Source organism: Peromyscus maniculatus, chromosome 4 (assembly GCF_049852395.1).
Source record: "Peromyscus maniculatus bairdii isolate BWxNUB_F1_BW_parent chromosome 4, HU_Pman_BW_mat_3.1, whole genome shotgun sequence".
Lineage (NCBI taxonomy): Eukaryota > Metazoa > Chordata > Mammalia > Rodentia > Cricetidae > Peromyscus > Peromyscus maniculatus.
This window is the reverse complement of record NC_134855.1, coordinates 67,742,136-67,761,858: the sequence shown is the minus strand read 5'-3', so window position 1 is coordinate 67,761,858 and position 19,723 is coordinate 67,742,136. Positions and strand designations below refer to the sequence as shown.

The 19,723-nt window shown below is 44.2% G+C and overlaps 2 protein-coding genes across 51 annotated transcripts in view; both read right to left on the bottom strand.

The window, feature by feature from the left end:
• The window catches only part of Mtch2 (mitochondrial carrier 2), a 76,250-nt gene extending 67,973 nt beyond the window's left edge, over positions 1 to 8,277 (bottom strand). The window contains exon 1 of the mRNA XM_076569916.1: positions 8,274 to 8,277. The gene's annotated coding sequence lies outside the window, so the exon portion shown is untranslated. The remainder of the gene's footprint in view (positions 1 to 8,273) is intronic.
• Positions 1 to 19,723, bottom strand: part of Agbl2 (AGBL carboxypeptidase 2) — a 56,227-nt gene that overhangs the window by 1,874 nt on the left and 34,630 nt on the right. For 4 of the 50 annotated variants that reach the window (XM_076569862.1, XM_076569874.1, XM_076569860.1 and 1 more), the window contains 9 exons: positions 19,602 to 19,668; positions 18,851 to 18,973; positions 18,274 to 18,381; positions 15,077 to 15,163; positions 12,345 to 12,431; positions 9,420 to 9,506; positions 6,613 to 6,699; positions 3,796 to 3,882; positions 1,724 to 2,603 (listed from right to left, as the gene is read on the bottom strand). In XM_076569862.1, the coding sequence (XP_076425977.1) occupies positions 2,427 to 2,603; positions 3,796 to 3,882; positions 6,613 to 6,699; positions 9,420 to 9,506; positions 12,345 to 12,431; positions 15,077 to 15,163; positions 18,274 to 18,381; positions 18,851 to 18,973; positions 19,602 to 19,668 (910 nt within the window). In that variant the 3' untranslated portion in view covers positions 1,724 to 2,426. Of the gene's footprint in view, positions 1 to 1,723; positions 2,604 to 3,015; positions 3,088 to 3,795; positions 3,883 to 6,612; positions 6,700 to 9,419; positions 9,507 to 12,344; positions 12,432 to 15,076; positions 15,164 to 18,111; positions 18,220 to 18,273; positions 18,382 to 18,850; positions 18,974 to 19,601; positions 19,669 to 19,723 lie in introns of those variants that run through there. The other 46 variants (XM_076569868.1, XM_076569884.1, XM_076569867.1 and 43 more) reach the window with 23 other exon arrangements.

Here is a 19,723-nt window from a genome sequence, read left to right as displayed (position 1 = left end):
ATTTGAGAGTGGGTCAGCTGTTCAGCTAATGGTTCTTAGGTCCCAATACCATCCCCTTAAACCTATGAACAGGCAGGACCCATGATTAGGTCCTGTCACTGGTACTTGTGAAGGGGGGAATGTAAAGGGGCCCCAAATAGCTTCACCACACAGCAGCCATGACAGGCTTAGGGACCTAGAAATGGCTTCTAAGACAGGCTTACTGGCAGGCAACACCCAGACCCAGGAAAGCCTCAAGCTGATACCACCCAGGGATCCACCCAGGGATGAGGAAATACCTAACATTCCAATTGTTAGATAAGGTGGCCAGATGTCCTTGAGTCTAGCACAGACCAATTTTTGTTTTACAGATATTCCTAGACAATTGTCAGCCAATGAGGGTCCTGAACCCTAGAAATCCCCTCACCCCAACCTCTGCTATGATAAAAATCCCACCCTGCCTGGGCTCAGGGCTCTCTGTTCTCGTGTTCATTTGGACAGACAGATGGACTGAGCCCCAGAACTTGAAATAAAGTCTCTTTGCTTTTTCATACAGGATTTGGTCTCTGAGGTGGTCTTTTGGGGGTCCCCGTGATCTGGGCATAACAGTGATCACATCACCTCTCTCTCCAAGACCAGAAAGGGCCTGGTGAGACAGCTCACCCATGGTTTAAGGACCTATGGCCAAGCCTGACGACCTGAGTTTGATGTTCAGGACCCACGTGGTCGGATGAGACATAGACCAACACTCGCAAGTTGTCCTCTGACTTCCTCATGTGCGCTGTGCACACACATTAAATAAATAAAAAACAAACAAAACAACAAGGAAGGGTATGCTGCCACCAGGTGGTGACAGTACTCCCATTGGCCATGCGGCCCTAAAAGGAAGGCTTTTTGAGGAGGACAGGAGTCAGGTCCTCCACATACACACATACATGAACATGCATACACACAGACATGTATGCACATGTGAACACATGCATAAACATGTATACACATGGATGAAATATTCACACACGTACAAACATATAACACATACATGAACATGTATCCACACATGCAAATACAAATGAAAGTATGCTAGGAAACTTTTCATCTAATGTGACAAGACAAAAGGGAAGTAAGGGCAGGAGTGGACTGCATGGACAGAAGTCATCCTCTCTACCTCCATTTCCCCTTTCCTTTCTTTTTTTGTTTTTCCAGACAGCCCTGGCTGTCCTGGATCTCACTCTGTAGAGCAGGCCGGCCTTGAACTCACAGAGATCTGCCTACCTCTGCCTCACAGTGCTGGGATTAAAGGTGTGAGGCACCACCGCCCGGCTCCCTTTTTATTTTATTTGTTTATTTATTATTTGAGACTGAATCTCACTCTGTAACTCAGTAACTCACAGCAACTCTCCTGTCTCAAGTGCTGGAGTTACACATGAGCCACCATACCTAGCTTGGAATACCCCCCCCCCTTTTTTTTTATGTACAAGGTCCTACTTTATAACCCTGGCTGGCCTAAATTTGGGATGTAGAGCAGACTGGCCTTGAACTCACGGTCTCTGCCTCCCGAGTGCTGGGATTATAAGCATGAGCCCAGTGCCAACCTGAGTGACTGTTCTTCACTGTGACTCCGAATTCTGACGTGACTTGTAGCTGGAAGACTATGATTGGTCCTCATGAGGAATCACAGAAAATAAATGGCTGATGTGTAAATCTGTTCACATAAGATTATGTAGTAAAATAATCAAGGAACAAATAACCAGAGAGAAAGAATTTTAATCATTGAGTTAAAAATTTACATAACCTTGTTGAACATAATGTATGCAACATTAAATTATGAGTAATACATGTAATTGTTTTTTCTGTGTAGGAATACCTCTCTTTGAGCAAACCTGATATACCATAGTCTGACAGGACATTTTACCGTTTGGAAACCGACACAAGACTTTCATATGGTGCATTCCCAAAACACATTTAAAACAGTTTGATCTTTTAAAAACTGATTTGCATCTAACTTCAGAGGGAACATCTATTGGTTAAAAATGAGGTATGTATGTGCTGTCTTTTCATGAGTATATATGCTTCAGCTTTCAATAAAGGCTTTTCTATACATCAAACTATAATCTCATCTGAGGATAAAATTACTGAATTCATGAGGTATGCACCTGAGGATATATGCACAGTGGAAGGACAGAGCGCAGGTCAGTGTGTGGTGAACGCACAACACAGTACACCATAAACCGAGTTTCCATTTCATTTATAGATTTCCTCTTATAAAGTGTGTAGAACCCACAACCATTTCAGGGGAGCTGGAGACACAGGTCAATGGTAAAGCACTCGCCTAGTATGCTTAGTGCCCTAGGTCTGGTTCCCAACACGGCATGTGAAACAAAACAAAACCCAATACAAGTACCCCAAAACCTCTGAGGGAGGCACCTGTGTGCCAGAGCAAAAGTGCACTATGGGTATGTGTAAATGTGCAAGGATGGATAGACCGCCGCCACGGCGCTGCGCTCTTTCCTCGGGGCGGGGTATCTAGTCCTAGGCCAGTTTGCCTTGACATCTGGAGCTGGCCCTAGGCCGGAGTTTGTGCTTCTCTTTGGAGAGCATGATGCCGTAAAGCCTGGCTTCTTACTCTGCACAAATGAGACAAAAGAGTTGAATTGACTTTCTGTTGCAGTTTCTAAGTTAGAGTTAGGGTTGAGGTCAGGTCGGCTGCACTAGACAGCAGTTAGACAGATTTGCATTTCCTCCCAGAATACCAAAGTGGTCAACAATGCTACGGGGAAGAGGTGAATCAAACACTTGGTCAGGTTTCTCAGCCCAGCAGAAGACTGTTTTTTATAAGCTGTCCTCAGCAAAACACAAAGGAAGAAACACCTCGTGTGTCAAAACCGCTGGCCTGCACTTCCGGCTCTGCCGTCTGGCACGCTCTGGAAGTTAAACTGCACTCCCTTAGGAAAAGACTCCACAGAAAAACTCAAGAGGATGGAGGAATTGCCAAGGGCTGCCTGGCATCCACCCAGCTCCCTGCTGTTAACAGCACGGCTTTCATGTTACAGGCTAATCAGCGAGTTTTAGTTGTACACATGGTTCTGTCACCTGCAGGCCTGATAGGTACTGAGTGAGGAACATGAACAAGGTCATCACTCACTAGTCTGCTACAACTTTCTTTAGATTGACTTCATTATTTACAAAAAGAGAACTTCATTTTTATTTTTGTTGCTTTTCAAGACAGAGTTTCTCTGGGTAACAGCCCTGGCTGTCCTAGAACTCGCACTGTAGACCAGGCTGGCCTTGAACTCACAGAGATCCGCCTGCCTCTGCCTCCTGAGTGCTGAGATTAAAGGCATGTGCAACCCACTGCCCAGCATGAAGTTAAATTCTTGATACCCAGATTTTAGCTCTGGGCGGGCCGTCGCTAGCCCTGTCCTATCTTGGGAGCCATGCTCCAGAGTGGCCAGGTAGCAGGAGCCTGAGGGTACAAACTTCCTTATATGTTCATCTGGGCAGAACAGGTCTGAGTGGACAACAGCACCACTCATCCAAATCACACAATATATGTGAAGATTAATTAAGTGGATGCACACCTATAATTTTAGCACTTGGGAGGCAGAGGCAGCAAGATGGTCACAAGACTATGAGACCAGCCAGGCCTGTATAACAAGATCTAGGCTAGCAGGGGCTATATGTTGAGAACATGTCTCATACAAAACAAGACAAAAGATACACACACACAACACACACACACACACACAAACATAAACAAACAAGAAAATTAACTAAAATTAACCCCTGGCATGTGTATGTACAAATGAGGTGCAGTACCTGAACTGTTTCCTTATTCTTAGGTAGAACCAGGTTGGTCAGTGGTGGTTCCAGGGAGGTGCCTTTGTTTCTTCCACTTAACTGTGTCTAAAACAAATGAATACATCCTCGCTAAGTTTTCCTTGTGAACACTGTGGGTATAGTGAGTACATGTTAGTCTTGGGATTTTTGTTCATGCATGTTAGCCCATGAGGATAACGCAACACAAAAGGAAGGCAAAGCACACGTGAGTAACAACTCTGAAGAGAACTAATGTTTATTCCGTGTCCACTACATGCCAGGGCGTTTGAGTCTCCCATCTAGAACTAAAGCCACCATAGGTTTCAGGTTTCTGCACCTCAGTGTGCAGATCAGAGACGGAGTTCCTGGCCGATTGAGTAACTCACACAGTTTAGAGTTCTCAGAAATGGTTGAGAACACAAGTGCTTTGGATTTCAGGGGTTTTTTTTCTTTCTGATTTTGGAATATGTGCACTTACCTAACGAGACATCTAAGAGATGGTATCCCAGTGTAAGCATGAAATTTTATTCATGTTTTGCATGTGCACTTACACATACAGCCTGAAGGTATTTTTATATATGTGTTATGTGTGTGGTGTATATGTATGTTAGCATGTGGCTGGTTGGCCAACAAGACCCTGGGATCTTCCTGTCTGCCTCTTCCACTGAGATCACAGTGTACTACCATGTCTGGCTTTATGTGGGGGCTGCGGATCCATGCTAAGGTCCTCACATTTGCACACAGCACTTTACCCACTGAACCATCTCCCAGCCCTTGCCTGGAGATAATTTTGTATCATTAAATGTTTAATTGTCTATTATTACTGTGTGTGTGTGTGTGTGTGTGTGTGTGTGTGTGTGTGTGTGTGTGTGCAAGTGTGTCCATGACACATGTGGAGGACACAGACAATCCTTGGGAGTTGTCTGTTGTCTTCTACTGTGAACTCTGGAAATCAAAGTTAGGTTGCCAGTTTGAGGTACAAACACATCTATCCCTGAGGCTTCTCATTGACTTCTGTGTAGCGTTTGTTCATATCTTCTGTATGAAACCAGTTTCACAGTATAGAATTTTCTAATTATGGAGTCATGGCTCTCACAAAGTTCCAGGTTTAGGGGCTGGAGTGGAGCTGGAATTTGAACAGACTTCAAAGCTTGTGCTTCTGACAGTTACATTAGACACTAAATAGTCCTTGATGTTGATTTGATGGTTGTATTCTGGAGGGGGTGGTCCCTGGGTAGTCCAGTTGGGTCTCACTGTACTTACTGTATTATTGTTAATCACAGGGTAGCACTCCATTCAAGGAAGGTTCATTTTCTCTCAGTTCTACTAAGAACCAGCCACTATTGTATCAAAACCTCTGTGTGTGTGTGTGTGAGAGAGAGAGAGAGAGAGACAGAGAGAGACAAAGAAAGACAGAGACAGAGAGACAGAGAGAGACCAGGAATTGAACTTAAGACTTTGAGTATGCTAGACAAGCATCCTACAACTGAGGATATATAACAATCCTAGCCTTTTTCTCAATGTTTTTTTAATCATTTATTTATTTATTATGTATACAGAAGATGGTGCCAGATCTGATTACAGATGGTTGTGAGCCACCATGTGGGTGCTGGGAAATGAACTCAGGAATTCTGGAAGAGCAGTTGGTGCTCTTAACTTCTGAGCCATCTCTCCAGTACATTTCTAAGTGTTTTTTTTTTTTTTTTAAAAAAAAAAAGCTCTTTGTTTAGTTTTTCTAGACCAGGTTTCTCTGTGTAATTGGGGCTGTCCTAGAACTCACACTATGGAAAAAGCTGGCCTCAAACTCAAGAAATCTGCTTGCTTCTGCCTCCCGAGTGCTGGGATTAAAGGTGTGCACTACCACTGCCCAACTTCAAAAACAGCTTTATTTTGGGATATATCTAATTATTGGCTCAGTTGTAATATATATCTGTGTAAGTGTATGCCGTGTATCTACATGTGCCTGAGGAGACCAGAAGAGGGCATTAGGTCCTCTGGAGCTATAGATGGTTGTGAGCTGCCTGATGTGGGTGCTAGGAACTGAGTCCTCATCCTCTGCAAGAGTGTCAAGCACTCAGAATTGCTGATCCATCTTTCCAGGACACTTTTCTCCATAGTTTGAGAAGGGTCTTTCTAAGTTACTCAGACTTGCCTTGAACTTGTGATTCTTCAGTCTTGGTCTCTTCAGGAGCTGGTATTACAGGCCTAAGTCACTACAACAGGTTCAAAAAACTTTTTTTTTTTCAAGACAGGGTTTCTCAGTGTAGTTTTGGTGCCTGTCCTAGATCTCACTTTGTAGCCCAGGCTAGCCTCAAACTCACAGAGATCTGCCTGGCTCTGCCTCCCGAGTGCTGAGATTAAAGGTATGTGCAACCTACTGCCAAGCTTGAAATTAAATTCTTGATACCCAGATTTTAGCTCTGGGCGGGCTGTCGCTAGCCCTGTCCTATCTTGGGAGCCATGCTCCAGAGTGGCCAGGTAGCAGGAGCCTGAGGGAACAAACTTCCTTAGATGTTCATCTGGGCAGAACAGGTCTGAGTGGACAACAGCACCACTCATCCAAATCACACAATATATGTGAAGATTAATTAAGTGGATGCACACCTATAATTTTAGCACTTGGGAGGCAGAGGCAGCAAGATGGTCACAAGACTATGAGACCAGCCAGGCCTGTATAACAAGATCTAGGCTAGCGGGGGCTATATATTGAGAACCTGTCTCATACAAAACAAGACAAAGGATACACATACACACACAAACAAGAAAATTAACTAAAATTAACCGCTGGCATGTGTATGTACAAATGAGGTGCAGTACCTGAACTGTTTCCATATTCTTAGGTAGAACCAGGTTGGTCAGTGGTGGTTCCAGGGAGGTGCCTTTGTCTCTTCCACTTAACTGTGTCTAAAACAAATGAATACATCCTCACTAAGTTTTCCTTGTGAACACTGTGGGTATAGTGAGTACATGTTAGTCTTGGGATTTTTGTTCATGCATGTTAGCCCATGAGGATAACGCAACACAAAAGGAAGGCAAAGCACATGTGAGTAACAACTCCGAAGAGAACTAATGTTTATTCCGTGTCCACTACATGCCAGGTGCTTTTGAGTCTCCCATCTAGAGCTAAAGCCACCATAGGCTTCAGGTTTCTGCACCTCAGTGTGCAGATCAGAAATGGAGTTCCCAGCTGATTGAGTAACTCACACAGTTTAGAGTTCTCAGAAATGGTTGAGAACACAAGTGCTTTGGATTTCAGGGTTTTTTTTTCTTTCTGATTTTGGAATATGTGCACTTACCTAACGAGACATCTAAGAGATGGTATCCCAGTGTAAGCATGAAATTTTATTCATGTTTTGTATGTGCACTTACACATACAGCCTGAAGGTATTTTTGTATATGTGTTATGTGTGTGGTGTGTGTGTATGTTAGCATGTGGCTGGTTGGCCAACAAGACCCTGGGATCTTCCTGTCTGCCTCTTCCACTAGATCACAGTGTACTACCATGTCTGGCTTTATGTGGGGGCTGCGGATCCATGCTAAGGTCCTCACATTTGCACACAGCACTTTGTCCACTGAACCATCTCCCAGCCCTTGCCTGGAGATAATTTTGTATCATTAAATTGTTTAATTGTCTATTATTAATGTGCGTGTGTGCGTGTGTGTGTGTGTGTGTGTGTGTGTGTGTGCGTGTGTGTGTGTGTGTGTGTGTGTGTGTGTGTGTGTGGGTAGTGTGTCCATGACACGTGTGGAGGTCACAGACAATCCTTGGGAGTTGTCTGTTGTCTTCTACTGTGAACTCTGGAAATCAAATTTAGGTTGTCAGTTTGAGGTACAAACACCTCTATCCCCTGAGGCTTCTCATAGACCTCTGTGTAGCGTTTGTTCATATCTTTTGTATGAAACCAGTTTCACAGTATAGAATTTTCCAATTATGGAGTCATGGCTCTCACAAAGTTCCAGGTGTAGGGGCTGGAGTGGAGCTGGAATTTGAACAGACTTCAAAGCTTGTGCTTCTGACAGTTACATTAGACACTAATTAGTCCTTGATGTTGATTTGATGGTTGTATTCTGGAGGGGGCGGTCCCTGGGTAGTCCAGTTGGGTCTCACTGTACTTACTGTATTATTGTTAATCACAGGGTAGCACTCCATTCAAGGAAGGCTCATTTTCTCTCAGTTCTACTAAGAACCAGCCACTATTGTATCAAAACCTCTGTGTGTGTGTGTGTGTATGTGTGTGTGGGAGAGAGAGAGAGGGGGAGAGAGAGAGAGAGAGAGAGAGAAAGAGAGACAGAGAGACAGAGACAGAGAGACAGAGACAGAGAGACAGAGAGAGACAGAGAAAGACAAAGAGACAGAGACTAGGAATTGAACTTAAGACTTTGAGCATGCCAGACAGGCATCCTACAACTGAATATATAACAATCCTAACCTTTTTTCATTTTTTTTAAAGCTATTTGTTTGTTTAGTTTTTCTAGACCGGGTTTCTCTGTGTATTCCGGGCTATCCTAGAACTCACACTATGGAAAACACTAGCCTCGAACTCAAGAAATCTGCCTGCTTCTGCCTCCCAAGTGCTGGGATTAAAGGTGTGCACCACCACTGCTCAACTTAAAAAACAGCTTTACTCGGGATATATATATATATATATATATGTGTGTGTGTGTGTGTGTATGTATATATGAATATATATATGTATATACATATGATTATTAGCTCAGTTGTAATATATATCTGTATAAATATATGCCATATATGTACCGGTGCCTGAGGGGACCAGAAGAGGGCATTAGGTCCTCTGGAGCTATAGATGGTTGTGAGCTGCCTGATGTGGGTGCTAGGAACTGAGTCTTAATCCTCTGCAAGAGTATCAAGCTATCAGAACTGTTGATCCATCTTTCCAGGACCCTTTTCTCCATAGTTTGAGAAGGGTCTTTCTAAGTTACTCAGACTTGCCTTGAACTTGTGATCCTTCTGTCTTGGTCTCTTCAGGAGCTGGTATTACAGGCCTCAGTCACTACACCCTTTTCAAAAAATATTTTTTGTTTGTTTGTTTTGGCAAGACAGGATTTCTCAGTGTAGTTTTGGTGCCTGTCCTAGATCTCGCTCTGTAGACCAGGCTAGCCTCGAACTCACAGTAATCTGCCTGGCTCTGCCTCCTGAGTGCTGCAATTTAAGGCATGTGTCACCATAGCCCGGCTTGAAATTAAATTCTTGATACCCAGATTTTAGCTCTGGGCGGGCCGTCGCTAGCCCTGTCCTATCTTGGGAGCCATGCTCCAGAGTGGCCAGGTAGCAGGAGCCTGAGGGTACAAACTTCCTTAGATGTTCATCTGGGCAGAACAGGTCTGAGTGGACAACAGCACCACTCATCCAAATCACACAATATATGTGAAGATTAATTAAGTGGATGCACACCTATAATTTTAGCACTTGGGAGGCAGAGGCAGCAAGATGGTCACAAGACTATGAGACCAGCCAGGCCTGTATAACAAGATCTAGGCTAGCAGGGGCTATATATTGAGAACCTGTCTCAAACAAAACAAGACAACACACACATACACACAAACAAAAAAATAACTAAAAATAACCCCTGGCATGTGTATGTACAAATGAGGTGGAGTACCTGAACTGTTTCCTTATTCTTAGGTAGAACCAGGCTGGTCAGTGGTGGTTCCAGGGAGATGCCTTTGTTTCTTCCACTTAACTGTGTCTAAAACAAATGAATACATCCTCACTAAGTTTTCCTTGTGAACACTGTGGGTATAGTGAGTACATGTTAGTCTTGGGATTTTTGTTCATGCATGTTAGCCCATGAGGATAACGCAACACATAAGGAAGGCAAAATACACGTAACAACTCCGAAGAGAACTAATGTTCATTCCATGTCCAGTACATGCCAGGTGCTTTTGAGTCTCCCATCTAGAACTAAAGCCACCATAGGCTTCAGGTTTCTACATCTCAGTGTGCAGATCAGAGACGGAGTTCCTGGCCGATTGAGTAACTCACACAGAATGCATTCTCAGAAATGGTTGGGAACACAAGTGCTTTGGATTTCAGGGGTTTTTTTTCTTTCTGATTTTGGAATATGTGCACATACATAATGAGATATCTTAGACATGGTATCCCAGTGTAATCATGAAATTTATTCATGTTTTGTATGTGCACTTACACATACAGCCTGAAGGTATTTTTGTAAATGTGTTATGTGTGTGGTGTGTGTGTATGTTAGCATGTGGCTGGCTGGCCAACAAGACCCTGGGATTCCTGTCTGCCTCTTCCACTAGATCACAGTGTACTACCATGTCTACCTTTATGTGGGGGCTGCGGATCCATGCTAAGGTCCTCACATTTGCACACAGCACTTTGCCCACTGAACCATCTCCCAGCCCCTGCCTGGAGATAATTTTGTATTGTTAAAATGTTTAATTGTCTATTATTAATGTGCGTGTGTATGTGTTTTTGTGAGTGGGCAAGTTTGTCCATGACACATGTGGAGGTCACAGACAATCCTTGGGAGTTGTCTGTTGTCTTCTACTGTGAACTCTGGAAATCAAATTTAGGTTGTCAGTTTGAGGTACAAACACCTCTGTCCCCTGAGGCTTCTCATAGACCTCTGTGTAGCGTTTGTTCATATCTTTTGTATGAAACCAGTTTCACAGTATAGAATTATCCAATTATGGAGTCATGTCTCTCACAAAGTTCCAGGTTTAGGGGCTGGAGTGGAGCTGGAATTTGAACAGACTTCAAAGCTTGTGCTTCTGACAGTTACATTAGACACTAAATAGTCCTTGATGTTGATTTGATGGTTGTATTCTGGAGGGGGGGATTTCCTGGGGTAGTCCAGTTGGGTTTCACTGTACTTACTCTTTTTTTTTTTTCTTTCTTTTTTTTTTTGGTTTTTTGAGACAGGGTTTCTCTGTGTAGCTTTGCGCCTTTCCTGGGACTCACTTGGTAGCCCAGGCTGGCCTCGAACTCACAGAGATCCGCCTGGCTCTGCCTCCCGAGTGCTGGGATTAAAGGCGTCTGCCACCACCGCCTGGCTCACTGTACGTACTCTATTACTGTTAATCACAGGGTAGCACTCCATTCAAGGAAGGTTCATTTTCTGTTAGTTCTACTAAGAACCAGCCACTATTGTATCAAAACCTCTGTGTGTGTGTGTGTGTGTGTGTGTGTGTGTGTGTGTGTGTGTGTGAGAGAGAGAGAGAGAGAGAGAGAGAGAGACAGAGACAGAGACAGAGACAGAGACAGAGACAGAGAGAGACCAGGAATTGAACTTAAGACTTTGAGCATGCCAGACAAGCATCCTACAACTGAGGATATATAACAATCCTAGTCTTTTTCTCATTTTTTAAAAAAAGCTATTTTTTGTTTAGTTTTTCTAGACAGGGTTTCTCTGTGTAGTCCGGGCTGTCCTAGAACTCGCACTATGAAAAACGCTAGCCTCGAACTCAAGAAATCTGCCTTCTTCTGCCTCCCAAGTGCTGGGATTAAAGGTGTGCACCACCACTGCTCAATTTAAAAAACAGCTTTACTTTGGAATATATATATATATATGTGTGTGTGTGTGTGTGTGTATGTGTGTGTGTGTATGTATATATGAATATATATATGTATACACACACATATGATTATTAGCTCAGTTTTAATATATATCTGTATAAATATATGCCATATATGTACCGGTGCCTGAGGGGACCAGAAGAGGGCATTAGGTCCTCTGGAGCTATAGATGGTTGTGAGCTGCCTGATGTGGGTGCTAGGAACTGAGTCTTCATCCTCTGCAAGAGTGTCAAGCACTCAGAACTGCTGACCCATCTTTCCAGGACCCTTTTCTCCATAGTTTGAGAAGGGTCTTTCTAAGTTACTCAGACTTGCCTTGAACTTGTGATCCTTCTGTTTTGGTCTCTTCAGGAGCTGGTATTACAGGCCTCAGTCAATACACCAGTTTCAAAAAATATTTTTTGTTTGTTTGTTTTGGCAAGACAGGATTTCTCAGTGTAGTTTTGGTGCCTGTCCTAGATCTCACTTTGTAGCCCAGGCTAGCCTGGAACTCACAGTAATCTGCCTGGCTCTGCCTCCTGAGTGCTGCAATTTAAGACGTGTGTCACCATAGCCCGGCTTGAAATTAAATTCTTGATACCCAGATTTTAGCTCTGGGCGGGCCGTCGCTAGCCCTGTCCTATCTTGGGAGCCATGCTCCAGAGTGGCCAGGTAGCAGGAGCCTGAGGGTACAAACTTCCTTAGATGTTCATCTGGGAAGAACAGGTCTGAGTGGACAACAGCACCACTCATCCAAATCACACAATATATATGAAGATTAATTAAGTGGATGCACACCTATAATTTTAGCACTTGGGAGGCAGAGGCAGCAAGATGGTCACAAGACTATGAGACCAGCCAGGCCTGTATAACAAGATCTAGGCTAGCAGGGGCTATATATTGAGAACCTGTCTCATACAAAACAAGACAACACACACATACACACAAACAAAAAAATAACTAAAATTAACCGCTGGCATGTGTATGTACAAATGAGGTGGAGTACCTGAACTGTTTCCTTATTCTTAGGTAGAACCAGGCTGGTCTGTGGTGGTTCCAGGGAGGTGCCTTTGTTTCTTCCACTTAACTGTGTCTAAAATAAATGAATACATCCTCGCTAAGTTTTCCTTGTGAACACTGTGGGTATAGTGAGTACATGTTAGTCTTGGGATTTTTGTTCATGCATGTTAGCTCATGAGGATAATGCAACACAAAACGAAGGCAAAGCACAAGTGAGTAACAACTCCCAAGAGAACTAATGTTTATTCTGTGTCCACTACATGCCAGGTGCTTTTGAGTCTCCCATCTAGAGCTAAAGCCACCATAGGCTTCAGGTTTCTACATCTCAGTGTGCAGATCAGAGACGGAGTTCCTGGCCGATTGAGTAACTCATACAGTTTAGAGTTCTCAGAAATGGTTGAGAACACAAGTGCTTTGGATTTCAAAATTTTTTTTTTCTTTCTGATTTTGGAATATGTGCACTTACCTAACGAGACATCTAAGAGATGGTATCCCAGTGTAAGCATGAAATTTATTCATGTTTTGTATGTGCACTTACACATACAGCCTGAAGGCATTTTTGTATATGTGTTATGTGTGTGGTGTGTGTGTATGTTAGCACCTGGCTGGTAGGCCAACAAGACCCTGGGATCTTCCTGTCTGCCTCTTCCACTAGATCACAGTGTACTACCATGTCTGGCTTTATGTGGGGGCTGCGGATCCATGCTAAGGTCCTCACATTTGCACACAGCACTTTGCCCACTGAACCATCTCCCAGCCCCTGCCTGGATATAATTTTGTATCATTAAAATGTTTAACTGTCTATTATTAATTTGCGTGTGTATGTGTGTGTGTGTGTGTGAGTGGGCAAGTGTGTCCATGACTCATGTGGAGGTCACAGACAACCCTTGGGAGTTGTCTGTTGTGTTCTACTGTGAACTCTGGAAATCAAATTTAGGTTGTCAGTTTGAGGTACAAACACCTCTGTCCCCTGAGGCTTCTCATTGACCTCTGTGTAGCGTTTGTTCATATCTTTTGTATGAAACCAGTTCCACAGTATAGAATTTTCCAATTATGGAGTCATGGCTCTCACAAAGTTCCAGGTTTAGGGGCTGGAGTGGAGCTAGAATTTGAACAGACTTCAAAGCTTGTGCTTCTGACAGTTACATTAGACACTAAATAGTCCTTGATGTTGATTTGATGGTTGTATTCTGGAGGGGGCGGTTCCTGGGGTAGTCCAGTTGGGTCTCACTGTACTTACTGTATTATTGTTAATCACAGGGTAGCACTCCATTCAAGGAAGGCTCATTTTCTGTCAGTTCTACTAAGAACCAGCCACAATTATATGAACCCCCCCCTCTGTGTGTGTGTGTGTGTGAGAGAGAGAGAGAGAGAGAGAGAGAGAGAGAGAGAGAGAGAGAGAGAGAGAGACAGAGACAGAGAGAGAGAGACAGAGACACAGAGAGACCAGGAATTGAACTTAAGACTTTGAGCATGCCAGACAAGCATCCTACAACTGAGGATATATAACAATCCTAGCCTTTTTCTCTTTTTTTTTAAAGCTATTTTTTGTTTAGTTTTCTAGACAGGGTTTCTCTGTGTAGTCTGGGCTGTCCTAGAACTCGCATTATGAAAAACGCTAGCCTCGAACTCAAGAAATCTGCCTGCTTCTGCCTCCCCAGTGCTGGGATTAAAGGTGTGTACCACCACTGCCCAACTTAAAAAACAGCTTTATTTTGGAATATATATATACATATATATATATGTATATATATGTATATATATATGTGTATGTATACACACACACACACACACACACGATTATTAGCTCAGTTGTAATATATATCTGTATAAATATATGCCATATATGTACCAGTGCCTGAGGGGACCAGAAGAGGGCATTAGGTCCTCTGGAGCTATAGATGGTTGTGAGCTGCCTGATGTGGGTGCTAGGAACTGAGTCTTAATCCTCTGCAAGAGTATCAAGCAATCAGAACTGCTGATTCATCTTTCCAGGACCCTTTTCTCCATAGTTTGAGAAGGGTCTTTCTAAGTTACTCAGACTTGCCTTGAACTTGTGATCCTTCTGTCTTGGTGTCTTCAGGAGCTGGTATTACAGGCCTTAGTCACTACACCCGTTTCAAAAAATATTTTTTGTTTGTTTGTTTTGGCAAGACAGGATTTCTCAGTGTAGTTTTGGTGCCTGTCCTAGATCTCGCTCTGTAGACCAGGCTAGCCTGGAACTCACAGTAATCTGCCTGGCTCTGCCTCCTGAGTGCTGCAATTTAAGGCATGTGTCACCATAGCCCGGCTTGAAATTAAATTCTTGATACCCAGATTTTAGCTCTGGGCGGGCCGTCGCTAGCCCTGTCCTATCTTGGGAGCCATGCTCCAGAGTGGCCAGGTAGCAGGAGCCTGAGGGTACAAACTTCCTTAGATGTTCATCTGGGAAGAACAGGTCTGAGTGGACAACAGCACCACTCATCCAAATCACACAATATATATGAAGATTAATTAAGTGGATGCACACCTATAATTTTAGCACTTGGGAGGCAGAGGCAGCAAGATGGTCACAAGTCTATGAGACCAGCCAGGCCTGTATAACAAGATTTAGGCTAGCAGGGGCTATATGTTGAGAACCTGTCTCATACAAAACAAGACAACACACACATACAGACAGACAAAAAAATTAACTACAAATAACCCCTGGCATGTGTATGTACAAATGAGGTGGAGTACCTGAACTGTTTCCTTATTCTTAGGTAGAACCAGGCTGGTCAGTGGTGGTTCCAGGGAGGTGCCTTTGTTTCTTCCACTTAACTGTGTCTAAAATAAATGAATACATCCTTGCTAAGTTTTCCTTGTGAACACTGTGGGTATAGTGAGTACATGTTAGTCTTGGGATTTTTGTTCATGCATGTTAGCCCATGAGGATAATGCAACACAAAACGAAGGCAAAGCACAATTGAGTAACAACTCCGAAGAGAACTAATGTTTATTCTGTGTCCACTACATGCCATGTGCTTTTGAGTCTCCCATCTAGAGCTAAAGCCACCATAGGCTTCAGGTTTCTGCACCTCAGTGTGCAGATCAGAAATGAAGTTCCTAGCTGATTGAGTAACTCACACAGTTTAGAGTTCTCAGAAATGGTTGGGCACACAAGTGCTTTGGATTTCATGGTTTTTTTTTTTCTTTATGATTTTGGAATATGTGCACTTACATAATGAGATATCTAAGAGATGGTATCCCAGTGTAATCATGAAATTTATTCATGTTTTGTATGTGCACTTACACATACAGCCTGAAGGCATTTTTGTATATGTGTTATGTGTGTGGTGTGTGTGTGTGTGTGTGTATGTTAGCACGTGGCTGGCTGGCCAACAAGACCCTGGGATCTTCCTGTCTGCCTCTTCCACTAGATCACAGTGTACTACCATGTCTGGCTTTATGTGGGGGCTGCGGATCCATGCTAAGGTCCTCACATTTGCACACAGCACTTTGCCCACTGAACCATCTCCCAGCCCTTTCCTGGAGATAATTTTGTATCATTAAAATGTTTAACTGTCTATTATTAATTTGCGTGTGTATGTGTGTGTGTGTGTGTGTGAGTGGGCAAGTGTGTCCATGACACATGTGGAGGTCACAGACAATCCTTGGGAGTTGTCTGTTGTCTTCTACTGTGAACTCTGGAAATCAAATTTAGGTTGTCAGTTTGAGGTACAAACACCTCTGTCCCCTGAGGCTTCTCATAGACCTCTGTGTAGCATTTGTTCATATCTTCTGTATGAAACCAGTTTCACAGTATAGAATTTTCCAATTATGGAGTCATGGCTCTCACAAAGTTTCAGGTTTAGGGGCTGGAGTGGAGCTGGAATTTGAACAGACTTCAAAGCTTGTGCTTCTGACAGTTACATTAGACACTAAATAGTCCTTGATGTTGATTTGATGGTTGTATTCTGGAGGGGGGGGTTCCTGGGGTAGTCCAGTTGGATCTTCCTGTACTTACTCTATTATTGTTAATCACAGGGTAGCACTCCATTCAAGGAAGGCTCTTTCTGTCAGTTCTACTAAGAACCAGCCACTATTGTATCAAAACCTCCTGTGTGTGTGTGTGTGAGAGAGAGAGACAGAGAGAGAGAGAGAGAGAGAGAAACTAGGAATTGAACTTAAGACTTTGAGCATGCCAGACAAGCATCCTACAACTGAGGATATATAATAATTTTAGCCTTTTTCTCAATGTTTTTTAAAAGCGGTTTGTTTGTTTTGTTTTTCTAGACAGGGTTTCTCTGTGTAGTTTGGGCTGTCCTAGAACTCACACTATGAAAAAAGCTGGCCTCGATCTCAAGTAATCTGCCTGCTTCTGCCTCCAGAGTGCTGGGATTAAAGTTGTGCACCACCATTGCCCAACTTCAAAAACAGCTTTATTTTGGGGTATATATGATTATTGGCTCAGTTTTAATACATATCTGTATAAGTGTATTGTGGAAGCCTGTTTTCGGGTTGCTCATGGCTTTACCCAGCAGGTCCACATAGAGGATGATCAGGACCACGGGCCTGAGTGCAGGTGTCTGAGATGGTCTGCACTTGGCTGTGCTGGGGTGGGGTAGTGTCTCTTCCTCCACCCCTTGGTGTCTCTATAAATACCCTGAGGCAGAGACAGTCGGGCCCGTTGGAATAGGTTCCAGACCCTCTCGAGGCTATCCTGTATTTTCTATCTGTTTATCTCCGCAAGATTATCTGCAATAAATCCTTCTATCTAATATTTCCTGCTGCTCGCACTCAAGAAAACTTTGGGGAGCTGTGGGGCTGGTGGGTAAACGCCCCACAGTGTATGCCGTGTATGTACCGGTGCCTGAGGAGACCAGAAGAGGGTATTAGGTCCTCTGGAGCTATAGATGGTTGTGAGCTGCCTGATGTGGGTGCTAGGAACTGAGTCCTCATCCTCTGTAAGAGTGTCAAGCACTCAGAACTGCTGAGCCATCTTTCCAGGACCTTTTTCTCCATAGTTTGAGAAGGGTCTTTCTAAGTTACTCAGACTTGCCTTGAACTTGTGATCCTTCTGTCTTAGTCTCTTCAGGAGCGGGTATACAGGCTTAAATCACTACAACAGGTTCACAGAACAATTTTTTTTTTCAAGACAGGGTTTCTCTGTGTAGTTTTGGTGCCTGTCCTAGATCTTGCTCTGTAGACCAGGCTGGCCTCGAACTCACAGAGATCTGCCTGGCTCTGCCTTCCTAGTGCTGGGATTAAAGGCGTGCACCACCACCACCTGGCTCCAAAAACAGTTTTTAAAGCAATGCTGAGAATTGAACTCAGACCCTTGCACATACTAGGAAAGTTTCCTACCACTGAGCTCTATTCTTATTCTCTGAAATCTACTCCCCCCGCCCCATTTTGGTACTAGGTCTCATGGAGAACTCATTGGTTCCCCAACTTCTACTTCTCAAGTGCTGGGATTATTACAGGTGTGTGTCAGTGTATCCAGTGAGAATCCAGGAATTCAGCTATAAGATTCTAAAGTGCCTCTTCTCCATGTGTCTTTCCCTACAGCACAATCCCTGCTAACTTGTTGAAAGTCCCACCCACTTCTAAGGTCTCTGGGAAAAGGACAGTATCTTGCTTACTGATGTATTCTCAGTATCCAGTAAAGGGCCTGCCATATAATAGGCACAAGATAAAATCTTTTGATGTGTGGATGTGTGTATGAATGCCTGTATGGATAAGTAATGCAGCCTCCTCTTAAGTTCTTGATATAAAACCACAAATCATCAATATTTAATAAAAGATTTCAATTTTTAATCAAAAGTAATGTTAGCATCCTCTTCATTCCCCAGTAACACAATGGCTAGCTACTGCATCCTTCACCTAGTGGAACTGACGTGCTAATTGGAGAAATCAGAGAATCTGTGTGACAGAGAGTCAAGCAAAAAGACTACCTCATTGAGCCTTGGCTTTTCATTTCTCATTACTGAAGAACTAGATTTCTCCGGGGTTTTCAAAAGGGTAGGCTGCTTTTGCAGAGTAGAAGCAAATCTTGCCCTTCCCTACAAGGATTGAGTGAGAGGTCGTTCAGTTGATGCATTCTCATCTACCCGATTCACCTACCGGGGAAACACTCTTGAAAGGATGCCTCGATTTAGGAAGCAGCGTCGGGGCAGGGTGGCATGCACAAGGTGCAGGGTATCCCCTCCTGACCCTCACCTCAACCACCCAGCCAGGCTGGCTGAACTCCGGCTAACACACTCTGACTCTGCCTCTTCCCTGTGGGAATTCGGTTTTAGTCATAGCCTGTACCTGCTGTGCCTGAGCGAGTGGAGGAGGGGACCAGTGGGCTGAGGCTGAGATCTGCTCAGACACATGCAGAGGATCTGAGGAAGGACTCTGACCTCAAAGCAGAAAGCACCCGCTCTTCCCACCACCCCTTCTAGCTGGGAATGAACTCTAGCTCTGTCTCTGCTTTGTCTGTGGAACATGAGGGACAGAGAGCAGGAGGAGGCCAGGGAGATGGCTTACTGGGGTGTCCTCTGCCAACTTCAGCTCCCGCATCAGGTAGTTCTTCTGGTACTGCTCGTTCCGCTGTTTCCTGGTCTGAAGTCTCTTCTTCTTTGTCTTCTTTAGCAGCATCTTCTGATTCAACTGTTCCAGAAACGACAGAGGAACTGGTCAGAGGGGGCTGCAGAGCCACACTCATCCTCACACGGCAGCCCGCTTAACAGGCGGGACACAGTGGCCTGGCACGTGGTCCTTATTTATTGGTGTGGAGAACGAGCCAGCAGTTCAACCGCCTTCTTTCCAGAAGCTGTTCCCTATTTAGCATGCCCGACTCCCACGAAGAGAGATTGCGACCAAAGGGGCACCTGGATCGACAGCCACGTGATTGACAACACAAAACAGGTGCCTTATGCTGACAAGGTCAGGTCCAGATGACTCTGACCACTGCGGCTAAAATGTTCGGCCTGGTGTCACCGTAAAGAAGCTCCAGCAGTTAAGCAAGAAGCAGACAAAGGACATGGCGACATACTTGGGGTAGGTGACCAGCCAGGACACTATTGCAATTTTCTTTTCGACTAACTGGTGACTGAAACCAGGAATTCACTCGTACGAGGCAAGCACTTTCTTCCTGAGCTGCCTCCCTGGGGCTGGTGCTATAGTTCGTGCAGGTTCTGGGAGGGCTGGAACATTTGCTCAGCTATCTAGTGTCACAGGGCTTTTGGTTCCGTGGTTTTTATGTTTTGGGAGTGTACCAGAACCGGCGTCCTCTCACCTCATTGGCTATGTTCAGCAGGTGGGCAGGAAGACCATCGGAGAGGGAGCTGTCCGAGCCACTTGTGCTGGGAAGGAAGAAGAAGAAGAAGAAGATGACGACACGGAAGGAACTGTTACTGG